This window comes from Pelobates fuscus, chromosome 3, assembly GCF_036172605.1.
Source record: "Pelobates fuscus isolate aPelFus1 chromosome 3, aPelFus1.pri, whole genome shotgun sequence".
NCBI classification, from domain to species: domain Eukaryota; kingdom Metazoa; phylum Chordata; class Amphibia; order Anura; family Pelobatidae; genus Pelobates; species Pelobates fuscus.
In genome coordinates, this window is record NC_086319.1 from 68649882 (window position 1) to 68675881 (window position 26000).

General features: G+C 40.5%; 1 protein-coding gene across 5 annotated transcripts in view; it reads right to left on the reverse strand.

Annotated features, from left to right (window-relative positions):
* TMPO (thymopoietin) overlaps window positions 1–25669 on the reverse strand; it is a 29420-nt gene extending 3751 nt beyond the window's left edge. The window contains exons 1-10 of one of the 5 annotated variants that reach the window (XM_063447163.1): window positions 25228–25669; window positions 13250–13376; window positions 8032–8187; window positions 6658–6755; window positions 5272–5379; window positions 4890–5009; window positions 4694–4786; window positions 721–867; window positions 315–428; window positions 32–210 (exon numbers count right to left, since the gene is read on the reverse strand). In XM_063447163.1, the coding sequence (XP_063303233.1) occupies window positions 100–210; window positions 315–428; window positions 721–867; window positions 4694–4786; window positions 4890–5009; window positions 5272–5379; window positions 6658–6755; window positions 8032–8187; window positions 13250–13376; window positions 25228–25452 (1299 nt within the window). In that variant the 5' untranslated portion in view covers window positions 25453–25669 and the 3' untranslated portion in view covers window positions 32–99. Of the gene's footprint in view, window positions 1–31; window positions 211–314; window positions 429–720; window positions 868–4693; window positions 4787–4889; window positions 5010–5271; window positions 5380–6657; window positions 6756–8031; window positions 8188–13249; window positions 13377–25227 lie in introns of those variants that run through there. The other 4 variants (XM_063447158.1, XM_063447159.1, XM_063447160.1 and 1 more) reach the window with 4 other exon arrangements.
* Window positions 25670–26000: the final 331 nt, after the last annotated feature.

Here is a 26000-nt window from a genome sequence, read left to right on the forward strand (position 1 = left end):
AAGATACAACTTAAAAACAGAAAAACACTTACAACAACAAAAGGAGAGAGACCACCAAGCCCAGTGAGTTTGAAATTAAAGACATTATCACCAAGTGTGCTATAGAAGATATCTTCCCTGTTTTTTAATGGGAGTAACAAACTTTGTTATTTTCAATTGCCTTGACTTTTTAGACATCTCCACAGAGTCTTCAGTGTTGTCTTTGGTTTCCTTCAACATGAACAAAATCTTTTTGGTTATTTGTCTTAGAAGCCACAAAGAAATTTTCATTTAAAATATAAAACACAGAGGATGAAAGGATTTTAAGCCATCACCTCTATCAAGGCTGTGTTCAGAAGATCACTGGAGTTTGAATAACCAATTATATCAACATCAATCACCCGTTTAGGAGGAGTACCTGCTTCGGTTTGCTGTAACAATTTCATGCACTGCAATAAGTATAGCAAAACATGAACACTTAGTCAACCACACAATAGAAGCTACCAGAATATTAAATAATTATAAACCTGGATGTCTACTTTAGTGTGCCATTTTCACCAAGAGACAATACTATGTGCAACCATTTCTGCACTTATGGAGATTACATAGGGATTAAAATGTAATTTAAGATGTTCCAATAGCACCGAAAATTCCATTAGCCTGGAACTGTTATAGACTAACAAAATAAAGGTTCCTATGGTGTACCGGGAGGTAGAGAAAGCACAATTTCAATGTATTTACTTTTTCACTCATCAGCTGTTTCTTTGGGGTCCTTCTTGACAAGTCTGAGTATTCGCTGACTGAAAGCAATGTCTCTTTATGCTTGAAAGTTTCAGGAACCTGATTATGAACCTGTCGTGATTCAAAATGCTCATATGCTGTATAAGCCTATTTAAATAAGAAAGGGAAAAGTGGTTAAATCTTAAAGTGTTAACAAAAATGCTTTCAGAGCATCAAATTAGCAGTTTACACGAACTAGTTTCACATAGTTCCCCACACAATTATTTTTTTATACATTTCAAAAAGGGGTTGTCCCATTAATTCTACTTTATAAAGTCAAGTCTCGTGTGCTACCAGCCACCCTTTACTAAATTATGGTTGATCTTACAAAGTACACATCATGATAATTCACTTTAATTTGCAACTTCTTAAAGGGACATTGTAGGCTCTGTAACTGCTTCATCTCAATTAAGTGCTGAAGTGGATCTTCCAAATGTTAAACCATTTTTAAATGCTACACCAGTTTCCAGCAGCTCATCTCCCATGTGCTGCTCAACTGTGATTGGTAGATGACCACTTTCAGCAGTCTCTTCCTTTAACACACCACCAGTGGGTTGCCGAGCTATGGGACAATAAGTCAGTGCAAATCTGCTCAAAAATGGTTTAACACTAAAAGCAGTGACAGTACCAGGAGACTGGCACCACAACCAATTCAATAAGATTCAGTGGTTATAGTGCCTACAAGGTCCTTTTAAGTTATATACCAATTATTCAAATAAAAAAAGGTTTGTTTTATTACCAGAGCATTAATGTCAGAATGGACTGACATCTGTATGTGCTTGAGAAATCAGCACACAAACTACAGGGCTTGTGCTGTAGCTTCTATAATGGAGAGCCCTGGAACGTTCCTCTCCTTTCTCCCAGTCAATCTTCATATGGCCTTAAGAAAATCTATACATTTGCCAACAAGTCTGCTAGCACAATGGATAGATCAACCTCTCAATTTAAATAAAGTGTGTGTACTATGATAGGTATACTTCAAACCAATGACTAAAAAAACATGATCTTGGTTTACTGTGTAAATAAATACTTACCGTATATACTCGAGTATAAGCCGACCCGAATATAAGCCGAGGCCCCTAATTTTACCCCAAAAAACTGGGAAAACTTATTGACTCGAGTATAAGACTAGGGTGGGAAATGCAGCAGCTACTGGTAAATTTCTAAATAAAATTAGATCCTAAAAAAATTATATTAATTGAATATTTATTTACAGTGTGTGTGTATGAGTGCAGTGTGTGTGTGTGTGTGTATGAGTGCAGTGTGTGTGTGTGTGTGTGTATGAGTGCAGTGTGTGTGTGTGTGTGTGTATGAGTGCAGTGTGTGTGTGTGTGTGTGTATGAGTGCAGTGTGTGTGTGTGTGTGTGTATGAGTGCAGTGTGTGTGTGTGTGTATGAGTGCAGTGTGTGTGTGTGTGTGTGTGTGTATGAGTGCAGTGTGTGTGTGTGTGTGTGTGTGTATGAGTGCAGTGTGTGTGTGTGTGTGTGCGTGTATGAGTGCAGTGTGTGTGTGTGTGCGTGCGTGTATGAGTGCAGTGTGTGTGTGTGTGCGTGTATGAGTGCAGTGTGTGCGTGTATGAGTGCAGTGTGTGCGTGTATGAGTGCAGTGTGTGCGTGTATGAGTGCAGTGTGTGCGTGTATGAGTGCAGTGTGTGCGTGTATGAGTGCAGTGTGTGCGTGTATGAGTGCAGTGTGTGCGTGTATGAGTGCAGTGTGTGCGTGTATGAGTGCAGTGTGTGCGTGTATGAGTGCAGTGTGTGCGTGTATGAGTGCAGTGTGTGCGTGTATGAGTGCAGTGTGTGCGTGTATGAGTGCAGTGTGTGCGTGTATGAGTGCAGTGTGTGCGTGTATGAGTGCAGTGTGTGCGTGTATGAGTGCAGTGTGTGCGTGTATGAGTGCAGTGTGTGCGTGTATGAGTGCAGTGTGTGCGTGTATGAGTGCAGTGTGTGCGTGTATGAGTGCAGTGTGTGCGTGTATGAGTGCAGTGTGTGCGTGTATGAGTGCAGTGTGTGCGTGTATGAGTGCAGTGTGTGCGTGTATGAGTGCAGTGTGTGCGTGTATGAGTGCAGTGTGTGCGTGTATGAGTGCAGTGTGTGCGTGTATGAGTGCAGTGTGTGCGTGTATGAGTGCAGTGTGTGCGTGTATGAGTGCAGTGTGTGCGTGCGTGTATGAGTGCAGTGTGTGCGTGCGTGTATGAGTGCAGTGTGTGCGTGCGTGTATGAGTGCAGTGTGTGCGTGCGTGTATGAGTGCAGTGTGTGCGTGCGTGTATGAGTGCAGTGTGTGCGTGCGTGTATGAGTGCAGTGTGTATGAGTGCAGTGTGTATGAGTGCAGTGTGTATGAGTGCAGTGTGTATGAGTGCAGTGTGTATGAGTGCAGTGTGTATGAGTGCAGTGTGTATGAGTGCAGTGTGTATGAGTGCAGTGTGTATGAGTGCAGTGTGTATGAGTGCAGTGTGTATGAGTGCAGTGTGTATGAGTGCAGTGTGTGTGTGTATGTGTGTGTTGGAGAGCCTTGGGGGGGGGTGGGCAATTTTATTATTTTTTTTACATTATTTTAATATTTTTTTTTATTTACTTATTATTTTTTTTTAATTATTTTCATATTTTTTTATTATTATTTATTATTTGTAATGTTATTTTTTTTTTTAATTATTATTATTTTATTATTAATTTATTTTTGTTTCATCCCCCCTCCCTGCTTGCTAGCTGGCCAGGGAGGGGGGCTCCTTCCCTGGTGGTCCAGTGGGGTTGGTAGTTCAGTGGGGGGGCTGTGGGGGCTGCAGAGATGTTACTTACCTCTCCTGCAGCTCCTGTCAGCTCTCTCCTCCTCCGCGCCGTCCGGTCAGCTCCCTCTGTCAGCTCACACTGTAAGTCTCGCGAGAGCCGCGGCTCTCGCGAGATTTACACTGGGAGCTGACCGAGGTGCTGAACGTACGGCGCGGAGGAGGAGAGAGCTGACAGGAGCTGCAGGAGAGGTAAGTAACATCTCTACAGCCCCCAGTCTGTATTATGGCAATGTAAATTGCCATAATACAGACTATTGACTCGAGTATAAGCTGAGTTGGGGTTTTTCAGCACAAAAAATGTGCTGAAAAACTCTGCTTATACTCGAGTATATACGGTATATTACATGCTGCAGTGTCAAAGAAAATAATAGTGCACAGTGTAATTTGTGAGCCTTAACTGGAAAGCAGAGGCCCAAAGAAGCAACAGTGCATGGAGAAATATGTAAAGTCTTATACATTCATAGCTATTCAAATACAATAATTCAACACTAAGTAAATAAGTGAAACCCATAGCCACCTCACAATATTTCCCCCACAAATAATGTCTTATAGTATTATTGGTATTAGCTTATATTATTTTTGGTTAATCACTAGTTTTATTTTTTTGTGTTTTGCTAAATTATAGAAGGTGTGTAGAAGTTAACATGTATGCACTGTTTAAGATATGTAGAGTTATGCACATACTGCCACTAAAAATTATTTGAACACTGTTTCAAAAATAGTCTCTAATTGGCAGAACAGATAATTTGACTATCCCCAGTACAGAGAAAGGACATTCAAATGCTTTGATCTAAAACAAAAGAACTGCACCCAAAAGTGTTGCCAAAATGAATGTTTGGAGTACCATCCATTCAATTCAAGACAGTTGTCCAATGCAAGGCTCTAACTTGCATTTGAGTAGCCCTCACCATTCCAGACATCCCATACCATTTAGTTTATTACAAAAGTGACAGTTTAGTGGAACACCAACGCTCAAATAACTTCTCCTGTGGGGCTCTGCCTCTAAAAAGTGTTTTTCCTGATGCATGACAATATAAAAGTAATTGGTCATTAAAGATATAAAAAATATATAAAATAAAAATAAAAGAACAGTGTTATGTGGCTTCATTTAACTTAAGCAAATAGGAAAAAATGTTAGAAGTATTTACTGGAATTTGGTTGCTTGCAGTCGTAATAGTTTCAGTTTTTGAAGTAGTCTCTGTGATATCTGCATCAAACGGCAATGAATCTGCAGTTACATCCTATTAGGTAAAAAAATAAAAGTAAGAGAAAAACCAGGACCCAACAAGAAAAATGTGCCCCATTCATAAAATGAGTGATGAAAAATAATAATTGTGCCATTACCCTTTTCCTTGGTGTTCTTCGTGACACTCTTGTTATTTCTTTAGAAACAGCTTGAACACGTCCACTTTTCAAAGGTCCAGGTGTCCACGCAGGTTCATTAACCACATCTTCAGAAGTGCTCTAATTAAGTATTAAATATACGTTATGAAAGCAATTTCCCATCTACAACAGTTACCCACGCCAGGTCTTGCACATGCAAAGCAGAAAGTCTGAGAACACCAAAATAAACACACAGTGTTCAATTTTCTTTTGAAATAAAGTGAGACCAAAAAAACCCCAAAGAAACTTAAAAGTGGAATAAAAAGCAGACTACCCTTACAAAGACCATGTTAAGGCATGACCAAATAAAACTTCAAAGTGAGATATTAAGCAATTGCTTTACAAGATCATTGGTGAATAATTCTTCAACTTCAGCGGTAAACTCCACAGGGGGAGACCTATTACTTCTTTTGACATTTAGCTCTGGTATGTCATCTGTGTCTTCAATTGTCTATATGTAAAAAGCAAAAGTGGAGTATGCTAAATATAAACAAACATGTATAAAAATGCCACAAGGCATCATTCACTTAAGTGATGTTCAGAATGAAAACAAAACTTCACACTGACTTACATAAACTAGAGGTATACATATATGCTCAGTTCTCAACTCTTCAATATACCATGTTAAATTGCAATTATTTTTTTTCCTACTAAGAAGGTTACAAGGACAATAAAACACACATAATTCATAAGTTAAAGGATTACTATAGGGTCAGGAACACAATGCTTCCCCACAGGATTGGCTGAGATTGACAAGGAGGCAGATCAGGGACAGAGCCAGCATGATTCAAACACAGCCCTGGCCAATCAGCATCTCCTTATAGAGATGAATTGAATCAATGAATCTCTATGAGGAAAGTTCAGTGTCTGCATGCAGAGGGAGGAGACACTGAATGTTTGGATGCATTTTAGGCAGCCATGACCCAGGAAAGATCTCTAACAGCCATCTGAGAAATTGCCAGTGAAGTTATCCCTAGGCTGTAATGTAAACACTGCATTTTCTCTGAAAAGACAGTGTTTACAGCATAAAGCATGAAGGTAATGATTCTACTCACCAGAACAAATTCAATAACCTGTAGTTGTTCTGGTGACTATAGTGTCCCTTTAAATTGTAAATGAAAAAAAAAGTGTTAAATTTAAAACAAAATTGAAAATGTGTCTTAAAAGAACACTATACTCCACAAGACCACTTCATCTCATTAAAGTGGCCTGGGTGCAATGTTCCTGTCCTTTCAACCCTGTAAACATAGTATATTTTATGGAAATGCAATGTTTATATTGCACGGTCAACTCCACCTCTAGTAGCTGTCAGTATAATAGCCACTAAAACTTCTGCAGCACTGACCAAGTAAAACTCAGATGTTTGAACGCAAATGGCACTCACTGCACATGTACATTAGGTACACAATGCTCCACTATGAGAAACACTGGATTGGACCACACAGGAGGAGGAATGACATTGTGTTAGGTGGAGACATAGGCAGCATAGTGGGAGATGTGGCCTGAATACAAGTAAGAACAGGAAAACAATAGCGTTAGGAATAAAAATCTGTATTCCTAATGCTACAGTGTTAATTTAAGATAAATCATGTTTGTTACATGGTCACCATTGCCACCTTTGTTTATTTTACAGGTGCCATATCAATACTTATTTAATTTATGTCTACATTTTAAATTTGTCACAGCTTTTAATGCTAAATATAATGAACAAAAATTGCTGCTCACATACCTCAGTTATCTCTGTTCTTCTACTGCGAACTGTCACCTGAGCTTTTTGTTTGCTCCTCAAAGGTTCTCTTTTTTCAAAGGTCATGTCTATCTTGGGTTCTGAAACAAAAAATGTTTATTACAAGACTTCATATGACATGCAAACCTTAATGCACGGTTTGGGAAGATAAACAATTTACAGTTAAGAGGAAGCAGAAGAGATAAAATAAGAATGGTTTGGATGAGGGAACTTATGGCTTCTTATTTGCTAAAAAAAAATAAAATAGTATTTTAAAAGTCTTCCACTACACGCACCAGTGACATTAAATTAAGTAGCTGTAGTGCCAAGAGTCCCTGGTGCTGAAGGAACTCTCCAGTGCCCTTCTCTCTCCCACCCCCTATCACATGTTGCTGAAGGGGTTAAAAGCCCATTAAGTGACTTACCTGAATCTAGCGCTGATATCCCTCCGTGCTGGGTCAGGCTCCGCCCATGCTCCTCCCCCCGCCCCCTCCTTGCCGGTGAGGTAGGCCATGCGCACGCATTAGGAAAGCATTTTTAGCGATGCTGGAGGTCCTCATGCATAGCGTGAGGACCTCCAGCGTCGTATATAACACTTTTCATGTTCTAAGAACATGAAAGTTCCTCTAGCGGCTGTCTGATAGCCACCAGAGGAGGACTTAACCCTGCAAAGTAATTATTGCAGTTTATAAAAACTGTAATAACTACACTTGCAGGGTTAAGGGTGGTGCGAGTTGGCACCCAGACCATTCCAATGGGCAGAAGTGGTCTGGGTGCCTGGAATGTCCCTTAACTTCGCTTTAGGAGTGAACACAAACTGTTTAACCCCAAAGTCCGTGTTTCAGTACCAGATCGATCTGCCCTTTCCTTCCACTTTCTGAAACCTTAAACAGAAGTCTTTGCATTCAAAAATGGTTTAACCCCTTGAGGTAAGAATGCGCCTGGTACCATTATTTAATTTAGATTAAGTGGTTTTGGTGCACATAGTTCAACTTTAATACAAGATTAGTGTAGAAGTTGTGTTGCTTTTTCAAAACTTTAAATGTACAAAATATTGGCACCGGTTATCAGCATTGGCTCTGGAAAAATCTGTAAATTCTGACTCTGCAGTGCTACTTACAAAAAATATTCCTTCCCCATTATCTGAATAAATTAGGACACCAATAAAAGGGTGCTAGGTTTGGGCTTAGCTACTCCCCACCCTCCTCGCCACTCAAATTTGAATAGATGAGTAGGAAGTGAAATTCCACATCACCTGGGTGACAGGAGAAGGGACAAGCTTGTTTTGGGAAAGCCACAGTTTATATCCAAACTTCCATAACCAGAATTTGCCTTAAAAATATGTAATTTTTATTTATTTTTTTTAAAACATCATACCTTCTTCATTGTCACTGTAATGCTCAGAATCAGTGTTTCCATTTTGCTTGTTATCGCCTGCTGATGACAAATCTGCTACCAAAGGTGAGGGGGCTGCAATACTTGCTTGCTCTTTAAGTTTAAGAAGCCTTTGTTCATAAACTTTCCTTGTACTTCCTGCACAGACACACAAAAGAAAAAAAACAGTAGAAATATATATAAAAAACACTAAAATGTACTTGTATTTTACAAATTATTGAGATATAGACCTAAATTGTCAATTTCAACCCTAGTCAAATCATCATTTTCCTGAGATGGCTGTATATTAAGAGTACAACATCTTCAAGATAAATTATATTTTCTATACGAAGTCTGTCTTCTAAAGTGAACCGATAATGACAGGTTCACTTTAAAAGGGCACTCAGAGCACCAATTTACTAAGCCTGATAAAGTAGTTACAACGCCAAGGATCCCCATGAGCAATTGTCTGGTAAGGAAGGTGTCAGAGTTTGTCAACAATTTCACACTTAATCTCCCCAAGGCACCGGAGTTCCTACATTGGTTTGCCTTTATGTAGCCAATGTAAAGTGCTTTCTGCTCTAGCTATACCAATTTTGTACAACTTTTCAGAGCATTCATTGCCTGAGAGTTTAAGCACATAACATATAGCTCTTGTAAAGAAAGTGTATTAAACTATTAAAGGAATACTCCTGCCACCAATAGTGTATTTGATAGGTTTGGCCTAATTAATATGCTGTACTTTTTGCATGCTCAATTTAATTTTTTTTTTTTATAGTTTTTGCATAAAATAATTTTTCAGAATGCTTTTTTTTTTTTAATTCTTTATTTTTGGTGCAGTAAAGATTACAAACAATCCTGTGATGCCACAACAGCAGACACAGGCAAGGTAATGTATACAACGTCATGGCGATAAACAGTTGCACATGTTTTTTAATTATAAGACAGGCTATATGCACGATTAAGTTCGTTGCGAGTAGATTAGTTATATCGGCAATTGTGAGATTCATTAATAAAGAGTAACTGGAGCATAGAGTGTAGTCTTTGCCGTTGAAAATGTGTTTCTATGTGAAGCCATAGGTATGATGCATGCTTGGAATTTGCAAGTGTGAAGAAGGCGAGTTATGCATGAGTGCCAGGCCGCCGAGCCCAGCTTCTATAAGTGGTTAGCTGACAGGCTCTGTGATATCATGAGTGTTATGTGCGGTACAGCAATATACAATTATGTAAGGTGCATTGTGAGAGTGCTAGCTAGATAAGAGTGGTCAAACAGTGTACATTTATTTGCAATTCTGCATTGGCAATGAGTCTCTGTGTAGAGGGCTGTGATCTGGCATATCTAGCGTCTATTGTAGTAGAGGCTTTAAGCGAGTACCTCTGTGGGCCTTGCCGTGTGGGTCCACTTTTAGCCTATACCCAGCGCAGGGAAAGATATTGGAGGTGCGCGAGAGTCCTGCTGGGGCACAGAAAGGTGCAGCTCCGCTGGGTCCTGCCGCTGGCTCGTTGGCCAGTCGTCTGGGCAGGGGCCTGGTATGGTCGCGGTCCAGCCCCAGGCCTTGTTTTGGGCCCACCTGATGATACTGCAGGCTTGAGGGCGTATGAATGAGTCCTTTCTAGAGGTGGTGTGACCGGGTCTCCTGGGTGCTTGGCGCCGCTTGCGGCGAGGAATCTTCCGCCTGTGCGGTTTATACGGCGGGGTGGGTTCCCGGCTTGGAGGTGTGGCGGATGGCATATTGTGTTGCCTGGGTGAGTGTCCTCCCTGTGGGTAATTTTCCCGCCATCCCCAGTGGGCTTCGCTTCATACCTCGTGTGGGGTGGGTGTTGGTGGTACTTGCCTGCAGCTTGTCCCAGAAGGCTTGGAAGATTGCCTCCAGCCTGGAGCCTAGTATTCGAGGAGGGTCTCCCGTGTTTGGCTGGGAGTTTGAAACGTCTGCATAGGGGCCTCTGCCATCATGTGTGGTCCGGGCTCTGCCACGCGTCCGCTGTGCTTGGTATACAGTGGCGTTCGTGTGGGAGGGGAGGTAGGAGACCATCAGCGTCGATTGCTAGGTCTGGCCCTGGGGAGAGCAGCCGCCTCCCCCCAGCTCCATCGCCATTAGGACGCACGCGGCGTGCCGGCTACCCGGTTCCGACGGGCATCGTTGCGTTCAGTGGTGCTCCCCCAGTGTCGGTAGAGCACCCTGGATGTGCTGTGGGCTCAGTAGCCATGAATTTAGCCACAGATTCCGTCCCCCCCCCCCCCCCTCCCCACTGCTGTAGGAGCAGAGAATGTGTACATAACTTTGGTAAGGGAGTCTTTCTGGCATGAGAGCTGTGGCTAAAGAGACCGTATTATGGTATAGTATTCTGCAAACCAGTTATTTATTCTGTGCAAAAACTATAAAGATTTGAGCATACAATAAACAAATAATTACAGCATAATAATAAGGCCCAAATCCAAATGCATTAAAATTGTATTGGTGCCTGGAGTGTTCCATTAAGTTAAATACATTAACGTATCACAAAGAAAAATAACAGTTTGTGTTTTTTTTTTTTGTTTTTTTTTAAATATGCTAAAATAAAGTTACACAAGCAGTATGTTATAAACACTGCATGTCCACAGAGCTCACAGCTGGCATCCCGCCTTAAAGTTCAAATGCTGATGCGTTTCGACCAGAATGTCTATGTGCTAGCACTCTAGATATTGGTTATAAAAATAAGAACTTCAGTCATCGATGTTTCAGGTTTCCATATAAATTCATCAGGACAAAGAATATATACACTGATCAGACCACATTAAAACCACAGACAGATTAAGTGAATAACATCAACTAAATATCATTATAATAGCAACAGTTAAGGGGTGGGATATATTAGACAGAAAGTAAAGTGAGAAGATCTGAGTGACTTTGACAAGGACCAAATAGTGATCGCTAGACTGTGTAAGGGCATCTCTAAAACTGCAAGTCTTGTGGAGTGTTCCTGGTATACAGTAGTTAGTACCTACCAAAGTGGCATGTAGGGAGTGAAGTAGAAAAACTACCGTGTTTCAAATGACTAAAAAACTTAATGCTGCCCATTATAGAAAGGTGTCGGAACACAGAGTGCATTGCGGTTAACTGCATAGCCACAAATAGATCAGTGTCCATGATGACCCCTGTCCACCGCCGAAACCACCTTTAATGGGGACGCAAGTGTCAGAATTGGAACATGGAGCAATGGAAGAAGGTTACATAGTCTGAGGAGATACATTTACTTTAAGATCAGGTGGATGCCCGGGTGCATGTGTGTCTTTTACCTGGGCAAGATATAGCAGCAGGATGCACTATGGGAAGAAGGGAACCGGTGGAAGCAGTGTTATGCTCTGGGAAATGTTCTGCTGGGAAACCTTGAGTCCTAGCATTTTTGTGGAGGTTACTTTAAGACGTACCACCTAGAGATTATTGTGTTATGGGCAAATATTACAAATTTTAGAATGAAATGTTGTATTTCTTAAACTGTGTACTTTGTCTTTAAGATATATTGCAAATTGACAAGGTGTTAGAAATGGAACATTGTTTTTCATAGGTGTTTCTTTAAGCAATAACCTCAGTGCATAATATGTTTGCGCCATTTTGTCCCAGACAAATCACAATAACAATAATGCATAAAGAAGCTTCAAGGCTATACTACGACTCTTTCAGTACACAATATACTGTGGTAACCCCAAGTTAATGGAACTTCCCCAAATCCGGGAATCTCCCACGACTGTGCACTTACGTCTTAGTATAAACAACAGATAAGCTATTCAGACTTTGGGAAGCCATCTTGTCCCAAGTTGGTGGAAGTTTCCCAGGTCCGGGAGTTTCCCATGACGTATGCACTTGATTTTAGTTATGGCCTTGTATCTAAAGGGAGGTCCTAAATTGATTTAAAGTAGACAAGTTACTTTTTCATATATGAACTATGGTGACCCTAAAATGACGACACATACGGTATAAATAGGTGTACTTTTAAATGTTAACAAACAGAGGAGAGACTTGGAGACAGGCGCTGCTCCATCTTAAAATGACTGAGAGGCTGACATGATGACATGTTCAGAAGGGTATGTTAACCTATTAATGATATTTGCAAGCATTTAATTTCATCTTATAAACTCTGCTATAATGGATTTTATAGGTCTATATTTATATTTTTATATAATAAATATCTAAAAGACAAAACTATTGCTTCCAAGACAATCCTTATTTTATATTGTATTCTCAATTATTTATATATGTTAAATAGAGGATCTCTTACTAACTATAGATATCTGTATGGTTAGCCCTACTAAGTTCTACTAAGTTTAATGCTTTAAGACATTATAGTGGTAAATAAGGGAACCACCTGCGGTTACAATTGCACACCATGTACACCCCTTCATGGCAATGGCCTCTTTCAACAGGATAATGCACCCTGCAAAAAATGTTTAGGAATGGTTTGCGAAACATGACAGTTCAAGGTGTTGCCTTGGCCTCCAAAACTCAATCTGATTGAGTAGCTGTTGGATGTTCATTAAGAACAAATCTGATCCATGAAAGCACAACCTCGCCATTTGAGAATTTGTTGCTAATGTCTTGATACCAAATACCACTTCAGAGGTCTTCTGAAGTCTATGTTTCGATGCATCTGGACTGCTTTGACAACAAGAGGGGACCTACATGATAGTAGGCTGGTGGTTTTAATGTTTTGTTTGATCCGTGTATATATTACAGACCTGCCCCTCCTGTTTTCTCTACTACTGCCCACCAGGAAGTCGCTGTGACACTATCAACATCTAAACATTAACCCTGCTAGTACAGGCATGTATTAATAAAAAAACAAAAACAAAAAACAACACAACAACAACATTTATTTCCAGTTTATATTGTCTGGTTTACTGGGCCAATGCCACTAGCATAATAGTAAAGACAACAAATGAGAAGTTCATAGGAAAACATCCTAGAAACTGGTGGAAGCTGTGCATATCATTTGGAGACAGGAAGGCTAGGATTGCTGATCCATAGCCAATTCCAAGCCATTGCACTGGTGGTTACATTTTTAGCCTAGCTTGTAATATTGGACTTTAAATCCTTAGCCATACCTTAATTGCTTCCCCTCCCCCCTCACAACCTAATGGATGTGGAAAAATTTAAAATAGTTTAGGTTTTATACACATGTACAAAATATTGCCTTTTCATACATAAATCAAACAGATTTACAGTGTGTGCATTTTTAATCATACCTATAATTGGGCCAGGTGCCACTCCATATTTAACAAGTTCATTTTTTAATGCTTCATTGCTAAGCTCTGTTACATCCAAATTATCTTTCTCTTCTGTTCTGGGCTTGTCAGTCTTCTTTGTTGCTTTCTAGAAAGAAAAAAAAGTACAGGGAAATTAGTTAAAAACATTGATTTATATTAAAAAATAAAAATAGATGTGAACTTGATAAAAAAAAATTACAATTATTTTAGTTTAAAGTGGAACGGCCACTTCTCTGAAATTTGTACCACTGAAGAAACATTTCAATATTAAAGATTATAGCAGGAATGACTTTTCAGTAAAATCTTGACTTGAATAGCTTTTTACGGACTAGTGATTTACATTTTGAAGGATGGAAGTGTAGAAAATGGGCAGATCAGGTCAAATAAAGTTCGGTTCCTATTGTAAGAACTAAGAAGAGGTAGGATTTTAAGCAGTTATGAAAAGAATTTTGAAAAAAATAAATCCATATTAATGAAATATAAAATAAAAAATTTTTTTCCAACTACTTTGGTTTCTGGGAGCATTCATTCCAACCCCTCTACAGATAGATCTATAAAACACCAAAGTTTATATTCCCACATAAGATATCAATCTCATCCCTGTATGGATGGAATTGTTTTACACCTTCACTGTACCACAATTTATATGGCCAAGAGGAATTTTTACACACTCACCACATACCGTTATATTTTTTTTGTTCTCTTTACTTTTTGAGAGCTAGGACCAGCACACTCATGACGTAGGTGGTCAAGTGACCTTTCACTTGGAGGAGACTTTGGAGTTAACAGAGTATCAAACTAATAGATAAGGTGTTGTTGTGTTTTGGATTTCAATTATTTGAAATCAGTTTGACAAATTAGTTTGGAATCTAGGAGCCAGTTTTTTTTTAAGGGACACTAGTCACCAGATCCACTACAGATTAATGTAGTGTTTACATTGCTGTCTATTACGACCTCTAGTGACAGTCACGCAGAAAAGCACTAATCCGTGCTCAGTATGGAGGCGCTGAATGTTACCCATGGAGAGCATGCGCAATATCCTCCCAATGCTTTACTATGGGAAAGCATTGGCTTAGCTGAAATCATTAAGATCTCAACTATGGAGGTGGGACAAGCCACAGTGAAACCAGCACGGTGTGGGAAAAAAGGTGACTAAAAACACCAATCATGTGATCAGAGGGAGGCAGGTACATAAACAGACACACACTTTCTCAAACACTTACAAATGTATATTTTTAATTCTAATCCACCCACCCTCCCTACCTTTGGGAGAGCTGAGCGAACTTTCCCTGGGGTCTAGTGGGGCTGCTCTTCCTGTGTGCGAGGAAGCAGTGATGCTGGGGACGGAATGATGCCATAATCCGGTCCCCGGCATTATTACACAGCACGAGGGAGCAGGAGCTGCAGGAAGATCTTGCCTGCCGCCTCCATGCAGCCCAGGGTGGTGCGCCTCTACGAACCCTGAGCCGGCCTGTTCCATTCTTTGCCCAGCTGGCCACTTTAGGTAAAAGGCTGACAAATCCCAGGCGCCAGGGCAAAATTTCTAGTCGCCATGGCGACCTGGGATTTGTCAAGCCCTGATTTAAATAACATAATTATTGCACGTTAAAGGGAAACTATAGTGCCAGGAAACAAAAATTCAGTCCAGGTAAGGGAACATTAATGCAGAATAATGCAATGACTGCAGAAAACTGGAGGACCCAGGTAAGTGTCAAACCATTTGACAATGTTTTGATTCCTTGCTGTGAGAGATTTCTGACACCATAGCCAACACTGCAGGAAAGTTTTGTTGCTTAGAGTGCTCATCTTTAACATCTAGTTTTTGTAGACAAATGTCTTTTGCTTTGTCAATGAAATTGTATTGTTTTTAAACATGAAATACATCATACTGCCAACAAAACAGTCTCCCAGACTATTTAGTGCCATGTGTCCAAAATGTGAATTCAAAGAATAAAAAGTTCAGTTTGTTTGAACATACCAAACCGTAAAACAGGATATGAAAGTTTCCGAAGAGATTGTAGGATCAAGAAAAAGTATTGAGGAAATCCATTCATTGGTCAAGAACTCATTTAAAGCGCAAGAAAAAAAGAAATGCATGTGAAATATGCGAGTAGTATACTGAGGCACTCAAACAAAAAAAACAAAGACACATGTCCAGATAAAAGCAACTTGTGCCTGCTACTTTATGAAGCTTGCAGACTTATTATTCACTTGTACAAGTGATCTGATGTAAAGGTGTAAATAATATTGAAAATAATAGTGAGAAAAAAAAATCAGCGAAGAAGAAATAACTGGTAAGACCACCATGAAGAGGACTTTAAACAAAATACAGTTACAGTGTAGTGCAAAAAAAAAAAAAAAAAAATTATATATATATATTATCTTTTTTTTTTTTTTTAAAGCAAAGTTTTAATAAGTCTGTACATTAGCAAGTCATACTAATACAACATTTACATGAAATTCTGGGTGCTTTAGTGGTTCCAATTCAAGTATCATACTGAGAGGTGAGGAATGAGGGAATTTTTTTTTTTTTTTTTTAAAGTTCATTATTTAAAGGGACACTATAGTCATCAGAACAACTACAGCTTAATGTAGTTCAGGGGTTCCCAATTTATTTTTACCGTGGAACCCTTTGCCATAGTGCATCAACATCAAATTGCGCCTTTTTTTGTATGTGCCATTGTGTGTATGTATCTGACACACATACACACACCTTGACACCGTGTGTATCTGTATTGTCTGTAACAAGGTGTGTGTAACTGTGTTTGTATGTGCCAGTGTGTATGAATCTGACACAGATGCACACAACTTGACACACAGTGTGTATCGGTGTGTGTGTGTGTATCTGACACACAGACCTTGACTCACAAATACACACTCACATAGGCACATACAAACACACTGACATACACAAACTTTAACACACAGATAAACACTCAGGAACACATACTCTTTGACAAACACATACACTCTCACTGACAAACTCCCTAACAGACACACAAATAAAAAAAAAAAAAAAAAAAAAAAATTTAAATAAATTGTAACTCCACCCAGTCCTCCTACCTTTGGCAGTGCTGGCATGGAGTCTCTATGTCCCATTGGTCCAGTGGGGCTGCTGAGCAGCTGGCGTGCAGGCTGCGAGGGAGCAGTGATCTCCCTGATTAGCTTCCTCGAGTGCCTCTTCGTGATGCCGGAGCGACGTCATATTCCGGCTCACGCATCACTGCTGTGCGCGTGCAGGAGCTAAGCAGGGAGATCGTGGCCCACTGCTCCCTCGCCGCCCGCAGCCATTTTATTGTTAACACCAATTGGGAAACTGATGTAGTTGTTCTGGTGAGTATAATCATTCATTGCAGGCATTTTCACACAAACACTGCCTTTTCAGAGATAAGGCAGTGTTTACATTGCCCCTAGGGACACCTCCAAGTGGCCACTGGAAGCGCTTCCTTGCGTAGTGCTGCACAGTAGGCAGCACTGCCGTTCAGAGTCTCCACGCTCTGCATGGGGACGCTGAATTTTCCTCATAGAGATGCATTGATTTAATGCATCTCTATAAGGAGGTGCTGGTTGGCCAAAACGGCCCCACCCCCTTGCAGATTTTATGGCAATAAATAAATAAAATGGTCAATTCTGATGTCACCAAGGGGGCGGAGCCAACGGACGCAGGCGGTGCTGGAAATAAAGTGAGTTTTAATTCCCTTAACCCCTTAAGGACACATGACATGTGTGACATGTCATGATTCCCTTTTATTCCAGAAGTTTGGTCCTTAAGGGGTTAAAGGGATCTAAGGGGGGACAAAACACCTAAATGTTTGTGTTCCTGACCCTATAGTGTTACTTTAAAGAACACAATCATTAATGCCACCAAAACTATCTATTTTAGTGTATGTTCCCATGCTATGTGATGGATTAAAAGGGGAGATTTACTTTGCTATAAGCCTACGAAATGCCGGTCTCTGGCGCATCTGCGGCAAAACATCACCGTGCAAATCAAATGGGCTCGGAGATCATGTGATTGAACAGCCAAGTTTTAAGAGATACTTTAATCACCACAACAACTACATCTTAATGCAGTTGTTACGGTGTCTATAGCCTGTGCCTGCAAGTTTTTAATGTAAACACTGCCCTTTTTCAGAGAACAGGGCGTGTTTACATTACTGCCTAGTGACATGTTCTGCATGGCGCCTCTGAACGTTTCCCATACAAACGTAATGAGTCAACATATCTCTATGAAAAGACGACGCTGGGTACGCATGCACGATACCCTCCCAATTCTTTTCGATGGGAAAGCATTGGATTGGCTGAGATCGTTGGGGAGAGGGGTCAGCCACAGCTGGACCAGCATAAAAGGCGAGACAACGCACATTTTACCCGGAGACCTAAACTGGTATTTAGAACTATAGTGTCAGGAATACAGGTATGCATTCCAGACACTATATTGTTCCTATAACTCTGCTATTGGGGTGGAAGCGTCTCTAGTGACTATATGGAAGACTTACCAGAGGCAGGTAAACATTGCTGTATTTACTATAGGATAGTGTTTTCAATTGCAGGGTGAAATAGACAGGGATATGGCACCCAGAACATATAAAAATACTATAGGGCTGGAATAGATATTTAGGTGCTCAGTCCTCCTTAGTAGATAGTTAAAAAAGTAGTTAAGCTTACCTTTTCTAAATCACCATGCCAGCCTCGCCTCCATGGTGAGATCAATCTTGATCTCAACCTATCCAATGCTTTCCCAAGAGAAAGCAATTTAGGCGATTGCACATGCCCAGCAAAAGAAAAAAAACAAAAAACTGAAAATTTACATTTTCTCATAGAGATGAACTTAAAGGGTCACTATAGTCACCAGAACAACTACAGCTTATTTAATTTGTTCTGGTGAGTAGAATCATTACCTTCAGGCTTTTTTGCAGTAAACACAGCCTAGTGATCATTCCACTGGCCATTCCTCAGATGGCTGTTAGAGATCCTTCCTGGGTCATGGCTGCCTAAAATGCATCTAAACATTCAGTATCTCCAACCTCTGCATACAGACACTGAACTTTCCTCATAGAGATTCATTGATTCAATTCATCTCTATAAGGAGATGCTGATTGGCCAGGGCTGTGTTTGAATCATGCTGGCTATGCCCCTGATCTGCCTCTGTCAGTCTCAGCCAATCCTATGGGGAAGCATCGTGATTGGATCAGGCTACCACTTCTGCTGATGTCAGCAGGCAGGTCTAAAGGAAACAGGGACAGAGCCAGGAGCTGCAGACTTGAATACAAGTAAGATTATACTATTTTTATGGAGACATGAGGGGACCAGGGTGGCTTTAACCCTATAGGGTCAGGAATACAGGTTTGTGTTCCTGACCCTATAGTGCTCCTTTAAATCAATGCATTGCTTTTGGTAGCACACTCATGCAGAGCGTGGAGACGTGTAACTTCAGTGCTGTGCAGGACTGAGATAAGAAGCACCTCTAGTGGCCGTTTGAGTGACTGCCACTAAAGGTATTTCTAGGCAGCAATGTAAACACTGCCTTTTCTTTTTCCCTACTACCTCATTCTGATTTGAAGCACATCATTTCATAGCGAAGCACCTCTCCACAAACACGTCACGTGCCGCATGAACCTCTGGTTTATACACCTAATTTTTAAAGAGATACCAAGTGTTCAGTGGTGTAGTGATTCTAGATCCAAGAAACCCCAGGCACATACCTGGATGTGTCAATCAACTGCAGGTTTTCTGGTATGATAATCTGATAAAGTGGAAATTCACTTCTAATCATACTAGGTTTGGACAGTTTTCACTGGTTGAGAGTGCCAGGTGAGTGCCCTCAGTCAACAAGTGTCTAAATCTGGCAGGGAATGATAATATAACGAGAAATTATGAATTATCCCAAACAAATCGAACCATGCACACCTGACACTAGAAGGGAAGTGTCAAAACATTCCTAATTGGTTTGGCTGTTTACTATTACTTGTGGACTGTGAACTCTTGGCACCATAGCCATTACAGCACTTTGTAGTGGTTATGGTGCTTACTTAAGCCAATTAATCATAATGCAGGAGACAGAGAGACCAATGCAAGCATTAAATTATTGAAAAGGGTTTGATTATTTACTGTTTTACACAGGGCTGTGGAGTCAGAGTCGGAGTCGAAGGAAATTTTGGGTACCTGGAGTCGGAGTATTGTTTGCCGACTCAGACTCATACTAAATTTAGATTGGAATTAAAAAAAGCAAGTTTAAATGTCCCAATTCAGAAAAAGTTATAATTAATGACTTCTCTACTGTAAGAATAAAGACCAATGCATGCAGTGCCTCACGTAACCGCAAAACGAACATGTTAAGTGACCGTGAAGAAGCATGCTTTTCATGTGCTTCACTATATGGCATGCAACGCACAATTAGGAGCGGCAATACTTATCCATACTTTCCATAGTGTTGTGTTGTTACAGGGAACGCAGCGCCCATGGGTAACCTAGCCTCTCACTGATAAGGGAATAAGGGATGAAGTAAATATGTTTTTTGCAGGACAACTCGCTGGGGAAGCACTTATTTAATGGTGAAGCGTTTGCTTGAACTTGAAGACTTCATAGAAGAAATGGACAATGAAAATCTTGCATTAACTGAAAGCCAGTGGACACAAACAAAAGAGCTGGAGACCCTTCTTTCTCACCCCTTAACTGTCACCAAGAGTTTGCAATGTGACAATCTAACCCCGGGTAAATTCCTCTGGGAATGGAAGAGCCTGTTATATCGCCTGAACAAAAATGGGGGGTTATTAGCTGAGGGCATTGCATCTTCAATGATGAAAAGACAGTCTTTTGCTGGAAAATGAAATCTTGTTAGCGGCTATTTATGTCGACCCAATGAGCCGACTTTTGTTGAACAGTGAACAGATTGCTACTGGGAAAAAGGCCCTCTATGATGTAGCAGTTTGCATGAAGGGATTACGACCTGAAATACCTCCACTGGATGAAGTTCTTTTAAGCAATAGAGGTAAATCAGGATCATCTTCTTCAAACGAAGAATTATATTTTGATTCCTTCTTAGACAAAAAAGAAAGCGAAGTCGCATAAGCGTTACAGAATCAGTAAATGTCCAAATAAAAAAATTCCAACAGGAGTTTTATGAAGCACTAAAAGGAGTTGAAAAGTATGATCGCTCATCAAAACTTACTGTTGAAGAAGCCATCCTTGTTTATCCAGATGTAGCCAGAATAATTACTGCAATGCCACCCAAGTCAGTGTCGAAAGATTATTTTCAGCCCTAAAAATAATAAAGTCTGACTTAAGAGCCTCTATGAAAGAGGATCTGGCAGAGGCAATTCTCTTCCTTCGAACTCTACATTGAATTGATTTGCATTTGCTAAGCCTATAACTACATTTCAAGATTAATATAAACCATTTCTAGGTTTTAGAGATTTTGTTTTTGGTTCATATAGATAAGCTTTGTTTTTGTTCTAAAACAACCAAATAACGTAGTTTGTATTTTTGAACTGGTAAACTTCCTGTTCCTGATGTTTATGCCTGCTGCTACTATCCAGCCACTTGATTAATAAAAACATTTTTATAAAACTTTGTTGTTTTCATTGTGTTTGTCTTTTGCTTAAACTGTTCAATACAGTAGACTGTTAGCTTCCCAACCAGTAGTCCTGTGGTAAGGACATGTATGTTGCCTTTCTTTCCTTCAAGGAATGTATAAAATACATTTGCATATTAATACAGAGGAGTCTGAAAGTCGGAAGTACAAAAAGCTTCGGAGTCGGAACATATATCTACAGACTCCAAAGCACTGGTTTTACAGCTACAGGGGACTCCTGGCACTCTAAACATTTCAGCAAGCAGAAGTGATTATTTTTGGGTGAACTTAAGTTATATATATATATATATATATATATATATATATATATATATATATATAAATAAAAAAGCATAATATATAGAACAAATATATTTTAAAAATTACAAAAGTTTTTTTCATAATATTAAATCTTTAAATTGCCACAGTGCAAGTCTCATATGACAGAATTAGAAAAGTATAATGTTAAGTATTACATTATTTATGCTAGATCAACACTTTATACCAATTCTGCTAGTACAACAGGTTAAATTCATGGTCACCTAAAGGAACTTGTCATGTATATATTGATGCACACAGAGCTGAATGAAATACAGCATCGCTGAAACAGATTATTTTTTTTTTTTTATAAAAAAGCTAAAGGGGGAGCAGGAGACAAAATAGGATTCGGATAAAATATCCTAAAGAGCAGGTTCCCCTGCTGGTTTCGGTGAAGGGGGAATATACCGAAAAAAGCGAGGGGAAGGGGGAAGTGTATAACCCAGTGAAACCTCCATCAATAATAAAACAACTTTTACTGAGAATAAATATAAATGAGTAGAAAAAAAAATTTAAGAAACACGAAAAATAAACTAAAATAAAGTATAATGCGTGGGTGGAAAGAACCGCCCACCAAGTCGGTATGAGACTAGGTAGTCTAATAGATAGTATATGCAGAAGTCCACTATGATACAAAGTGGCGGTCACAATAAGTCAGAATTGTATCCAACTAAGACAAGGGACTGTTACCAAATGCGATTGTTACAAATGGTAGACTATCAAGGCTGTGCAATTTACTCACAGTAGACTGTACTTATCGATTTATATAGCAGACTCTCGCCTTGCTGTAAAATAATATATATATAAATAAATATATTATATATATTCAAATATGCAGATGGGTCACAAAGCAGAACCCATTTCCAGCGCCTGATTTCATACTGTGGTTGAAAAGGTGTGCAGAGACAAGTACAGTTGTAATAGAAAGTTAACTGTCTAGACCAGGGGTAGGCAACCTTTTAGCAGCACTGTGCCGAAATAAGATTGTGATGTCCTGTAGCGTGCCGATCCTATTTTTTTTTAAATTGGAGGTGTGTATGTTGCCGTATTCTGCTTTTTATTTCTACTGCAGTTGCTTTGTATCTTTGTATTTGTGCACATATGAGTGATTATATTTTATATGTTCATGAGTAGTTTATGGTATCGTGTGTGATACCTATGAATGTGGGCTGTGTATGGTGGCTGCTTGTGGAATTGTGTGTGTGTGGATGGAAATGTCACATTGTGTGTTTGGTAGTGTGTGTATGTTTGGGGTATTGCATGTGAGAGGCTGCATGTGGGGTTGTGTGTTTGTGTGTGGGCTGTTCATATAATTTGTATGAGGGGAGGGTTATTCTTCATTTCTGTGTGTATCTAGCAGTGTCTGTGGCTTCCCTGGGTTCCAGTGGGGAACAGGCTGGCCAGGTACAGGTCAAGAACAGGAGCTGCAACAACAGCTGCTCTACTAGTGTGGATTCCCACTTACATGTGCTGGAATGAAGTGATCTGAGATCGCTTCCTCTATGTGCTGCAATGCATACATTGAGGATTGTCCCTCACCACCTTATCGTATTCGCAAATATCTGAAGATTCACTGGAATCCTGATAGGCCAGAGCCTGTTTGGCTCTAGCAGCCACGAGTGCCGTGCATGGCACGCGTGCCATAGGTTGCCTACCCCTGGTCTAGACTGTGCATATTTGACCATAGTTACAGTCCTAAGTTTTAGAGCAGAGTATCACCTAACTGCAATTTAGAATCGCATATACAAATTGGTTGCAGAGCATAACCCATTTTCGGCATCTACTAGCGTGCCAGAATAGCAAACTGTGCCGGGACATTTACTATTAGAGAAGCATGTTACAGTGTAAGGTGCGTACAGAAGATAGTCTGTTTGTAGATCAACAATGTTAACCCCGTACAAAAGGGAGTTATTGTCTAAATGGTGAGTCGCAATGATAAGACTGTGAAAGAAAATGTAGCCAATTGTGAGTACAGGGACAACCCCGACCACATGTTAACACTGTGTCTGCTAGATCAATAGTAAAGAGGGAGGTCTGGGCAGGGTATCTAGTACAATGCAATAGTTTCCCAACTGGGAATCCTTAAATAAACACTTTATTTTCAATGTTTTAGTTTTTTTTTCGCCTCATTTATATTTATTCTCAATAAAAGTTACGTTTTATTATCGATAGACGTGTCGCTGGGTTATACACTTCCGCCTTCCTTTCCCCTCACTTTTTTCGGTATATTACCCCTTCTCCGAAACCAGCAGGGGAACCCACTCTTCAAGATATTTTATCAGAATTCTATTTTGTCTCCAGCTCCCCTTTAGCTTTTTTGTATGTTCTTGATGAAGTTTTCACCAGGGGTTAACCCCCATACGGGAGACTTATTATTTGGTACTTTGTCTCCCCCATTTTTGTTTTGTAGACTTTATTTATATTAGCGACAACATATTCCGCAGAGCATAACAATATTAAAAACGTAATAAATGAGAATTACAAAGTGTTACAGAAACAATAGGTTGATGAGAACCCTACTTTAAAACGACACTAAACAATATGGACAATAGAAAATTTTAGTCATTCCAGGTTTCATAATGCTAAATTAGGAGCGTTCAAATTTTCATTGATGGAGTTCTCAATGAGGGAATTTCTCAAATAACTAGACCTTACAAAACTGACTGGCACACTAGCTTTTCTAGCAAAAGATTAGCATTGAGAAAGGGCTGCTGCTCGAAACATTTGCTGTTTTAACTTTGTCCTCCAATAAATTGTGGTAGCACCTGTGTGTGCACACCTATACTGGAAGCACAGGACTCTTATTGTTTTTTGGTTGTATATACACTGTTGGGACTTCAGTGTGGAGTATCTGCAGCACAGGTCTAACTTGTTCTTTGTTTATATTTTGATTTTTTGCCTCTACCTCATCCTATATATAGCTTTTCTAGCAGGTGTAGGCAACCTACGGACTCCAGATGTTATCGACTACATCTTTCCGGGTACTTTGCCAAAATAATAGCTGTCAGATCATTATCACATCTGTAGTGCTGAAGGTGGCCTAGTCCTGTTCTATAGATTCCATTTATCCTTTACAGATGCTTTCAATATTGTACAACACCTAGACTAGGTCCTAGACTACCAAAAATATATATATTCAACAATTGTTACTTTAAAAAGTCACTTTGTAACAGATATTTTACACCCCCTTTGCTAACAGTATGCACTCCCCCGCCCCTTCTCCCCGTGAACAAATTCACAGCCATTCCATAAAATGTATTTGATGAGTTGTATCTAGAGCTTTAATCCAAGAAAGACATTAAAATAAAAAAAAGAAGAGGGGAAAAAAAGCGGGAAGGCAGAATGACCCCGAGATCCACTATGTGGCGCTAGACTGAGCGCGAAAATAACAATGAGAGCAATGTGTGTAGAGAGCCGGGACCACCCGACCTAAAGCACGTGATTATCATCGGGTCACTCCGCTCCCGATCCGCATTAATGGTAACCTGACTCCGGGGATTCACTTTCATCATATTGAATGCAGTGGGTGTGTACTGACTGAGCTCTTTAATCATCTTAAAACGATTAGTGTCCGGGCAGCAAACAACCTCCGCGATCCCTCTTACAATAACCCCATCTTTTAAAACATTGTTTCCCGAGTTTCATTAGACTCTATATATGGGAGTGTGGAAGGAGCGGTGTGTGTGCAGCTGGTACCGGCAGTGAGCGGGTTAACCCCCGGCAGGTCCCATTCATTCGGCTCTGGGTGTAAATAAAGCACAGAGCTCAGAGAGACAAGTGTAGACCTGTCCACCACACCGCCCGCGGGCCAGGACAACACCGTACAGCGAGCTCGGGGAGACTGAGAGGAAGGCAACCGACAACGAAATTATAATAAAAATAAACAAACTATTTGTAATGAAATGTAACCCATATGGTATGATTGAGGCGAGCGGTAGAATTTTTGGGATCTTGATTTTTTTTTCTCTCATTTAAAGTTATTTTGGCCGGAATGTTGCCATTCGGATTTGAGTTCGGAGTTTAGTGAATAGCTGTGAAGGAGCGATATTGGAGAGAGTTTACTCACCCTGCCCGGTGGGCGGCCGCGGCCCCTCATTGGGGTAGATTCCCGCTCGTCGTCGCTGGAGAACTCCGGGGTGCTCCGGTTCTTCGCCGTCAGGTGCTTGAGGTAGAGCTGCACGTAGACATCCTTGCGCTGGTCGCCGCTCGGCAAACTCACATTGTTCGCCAGCAGCTCCGTCTTCAGCTTCTCTTTAGTCAGGACGGACGGGTCCTCCAGGAACTCCGGCATGGTGTGTGCGCATAAACCAACACAGCACGGGGAGGGCTCGGCTTCTGGCGTCGTAGTCCTCCACCCAAAATTGACAACACGGTCCGGGCGAGAACGGCTTCAAACGCTTCGCAGGAGAGAGAACGGAAACAGTTGCCGTAACGGTCGCGCTACGCTCGACGAGTGAAGCGGGTAGGCCGACTAACAAGGCGCGCGGCCATTGGACGGCCGGGGAAGCAAGGAGGCCGCTGATTGGCTGTCCGCCGTCTTTAAAAAAATAAACGACATCAGCGCGCGGCGTTGCCCTGGCAGTTTTGTCAGTGAGTAGAGAGAGCGAGCGAGCTGTATAGCCCCGCCCCTCCCTCACTCTCTCCCTGCCAGTAACAGGATGTATGGTCCATGGGACCACATCCTCAGCCTTCACAGCATGTTAACAAAATAAATAGTAATAAGTTCACAGTTTAGTAACAGTCATTCACATCACATTACATTGACTTCTATTATGCAATTTTCTTTTATTTACTCAAATTAAAGGGAATTTTTATTTACAGCTAACAGCAAATTGATTA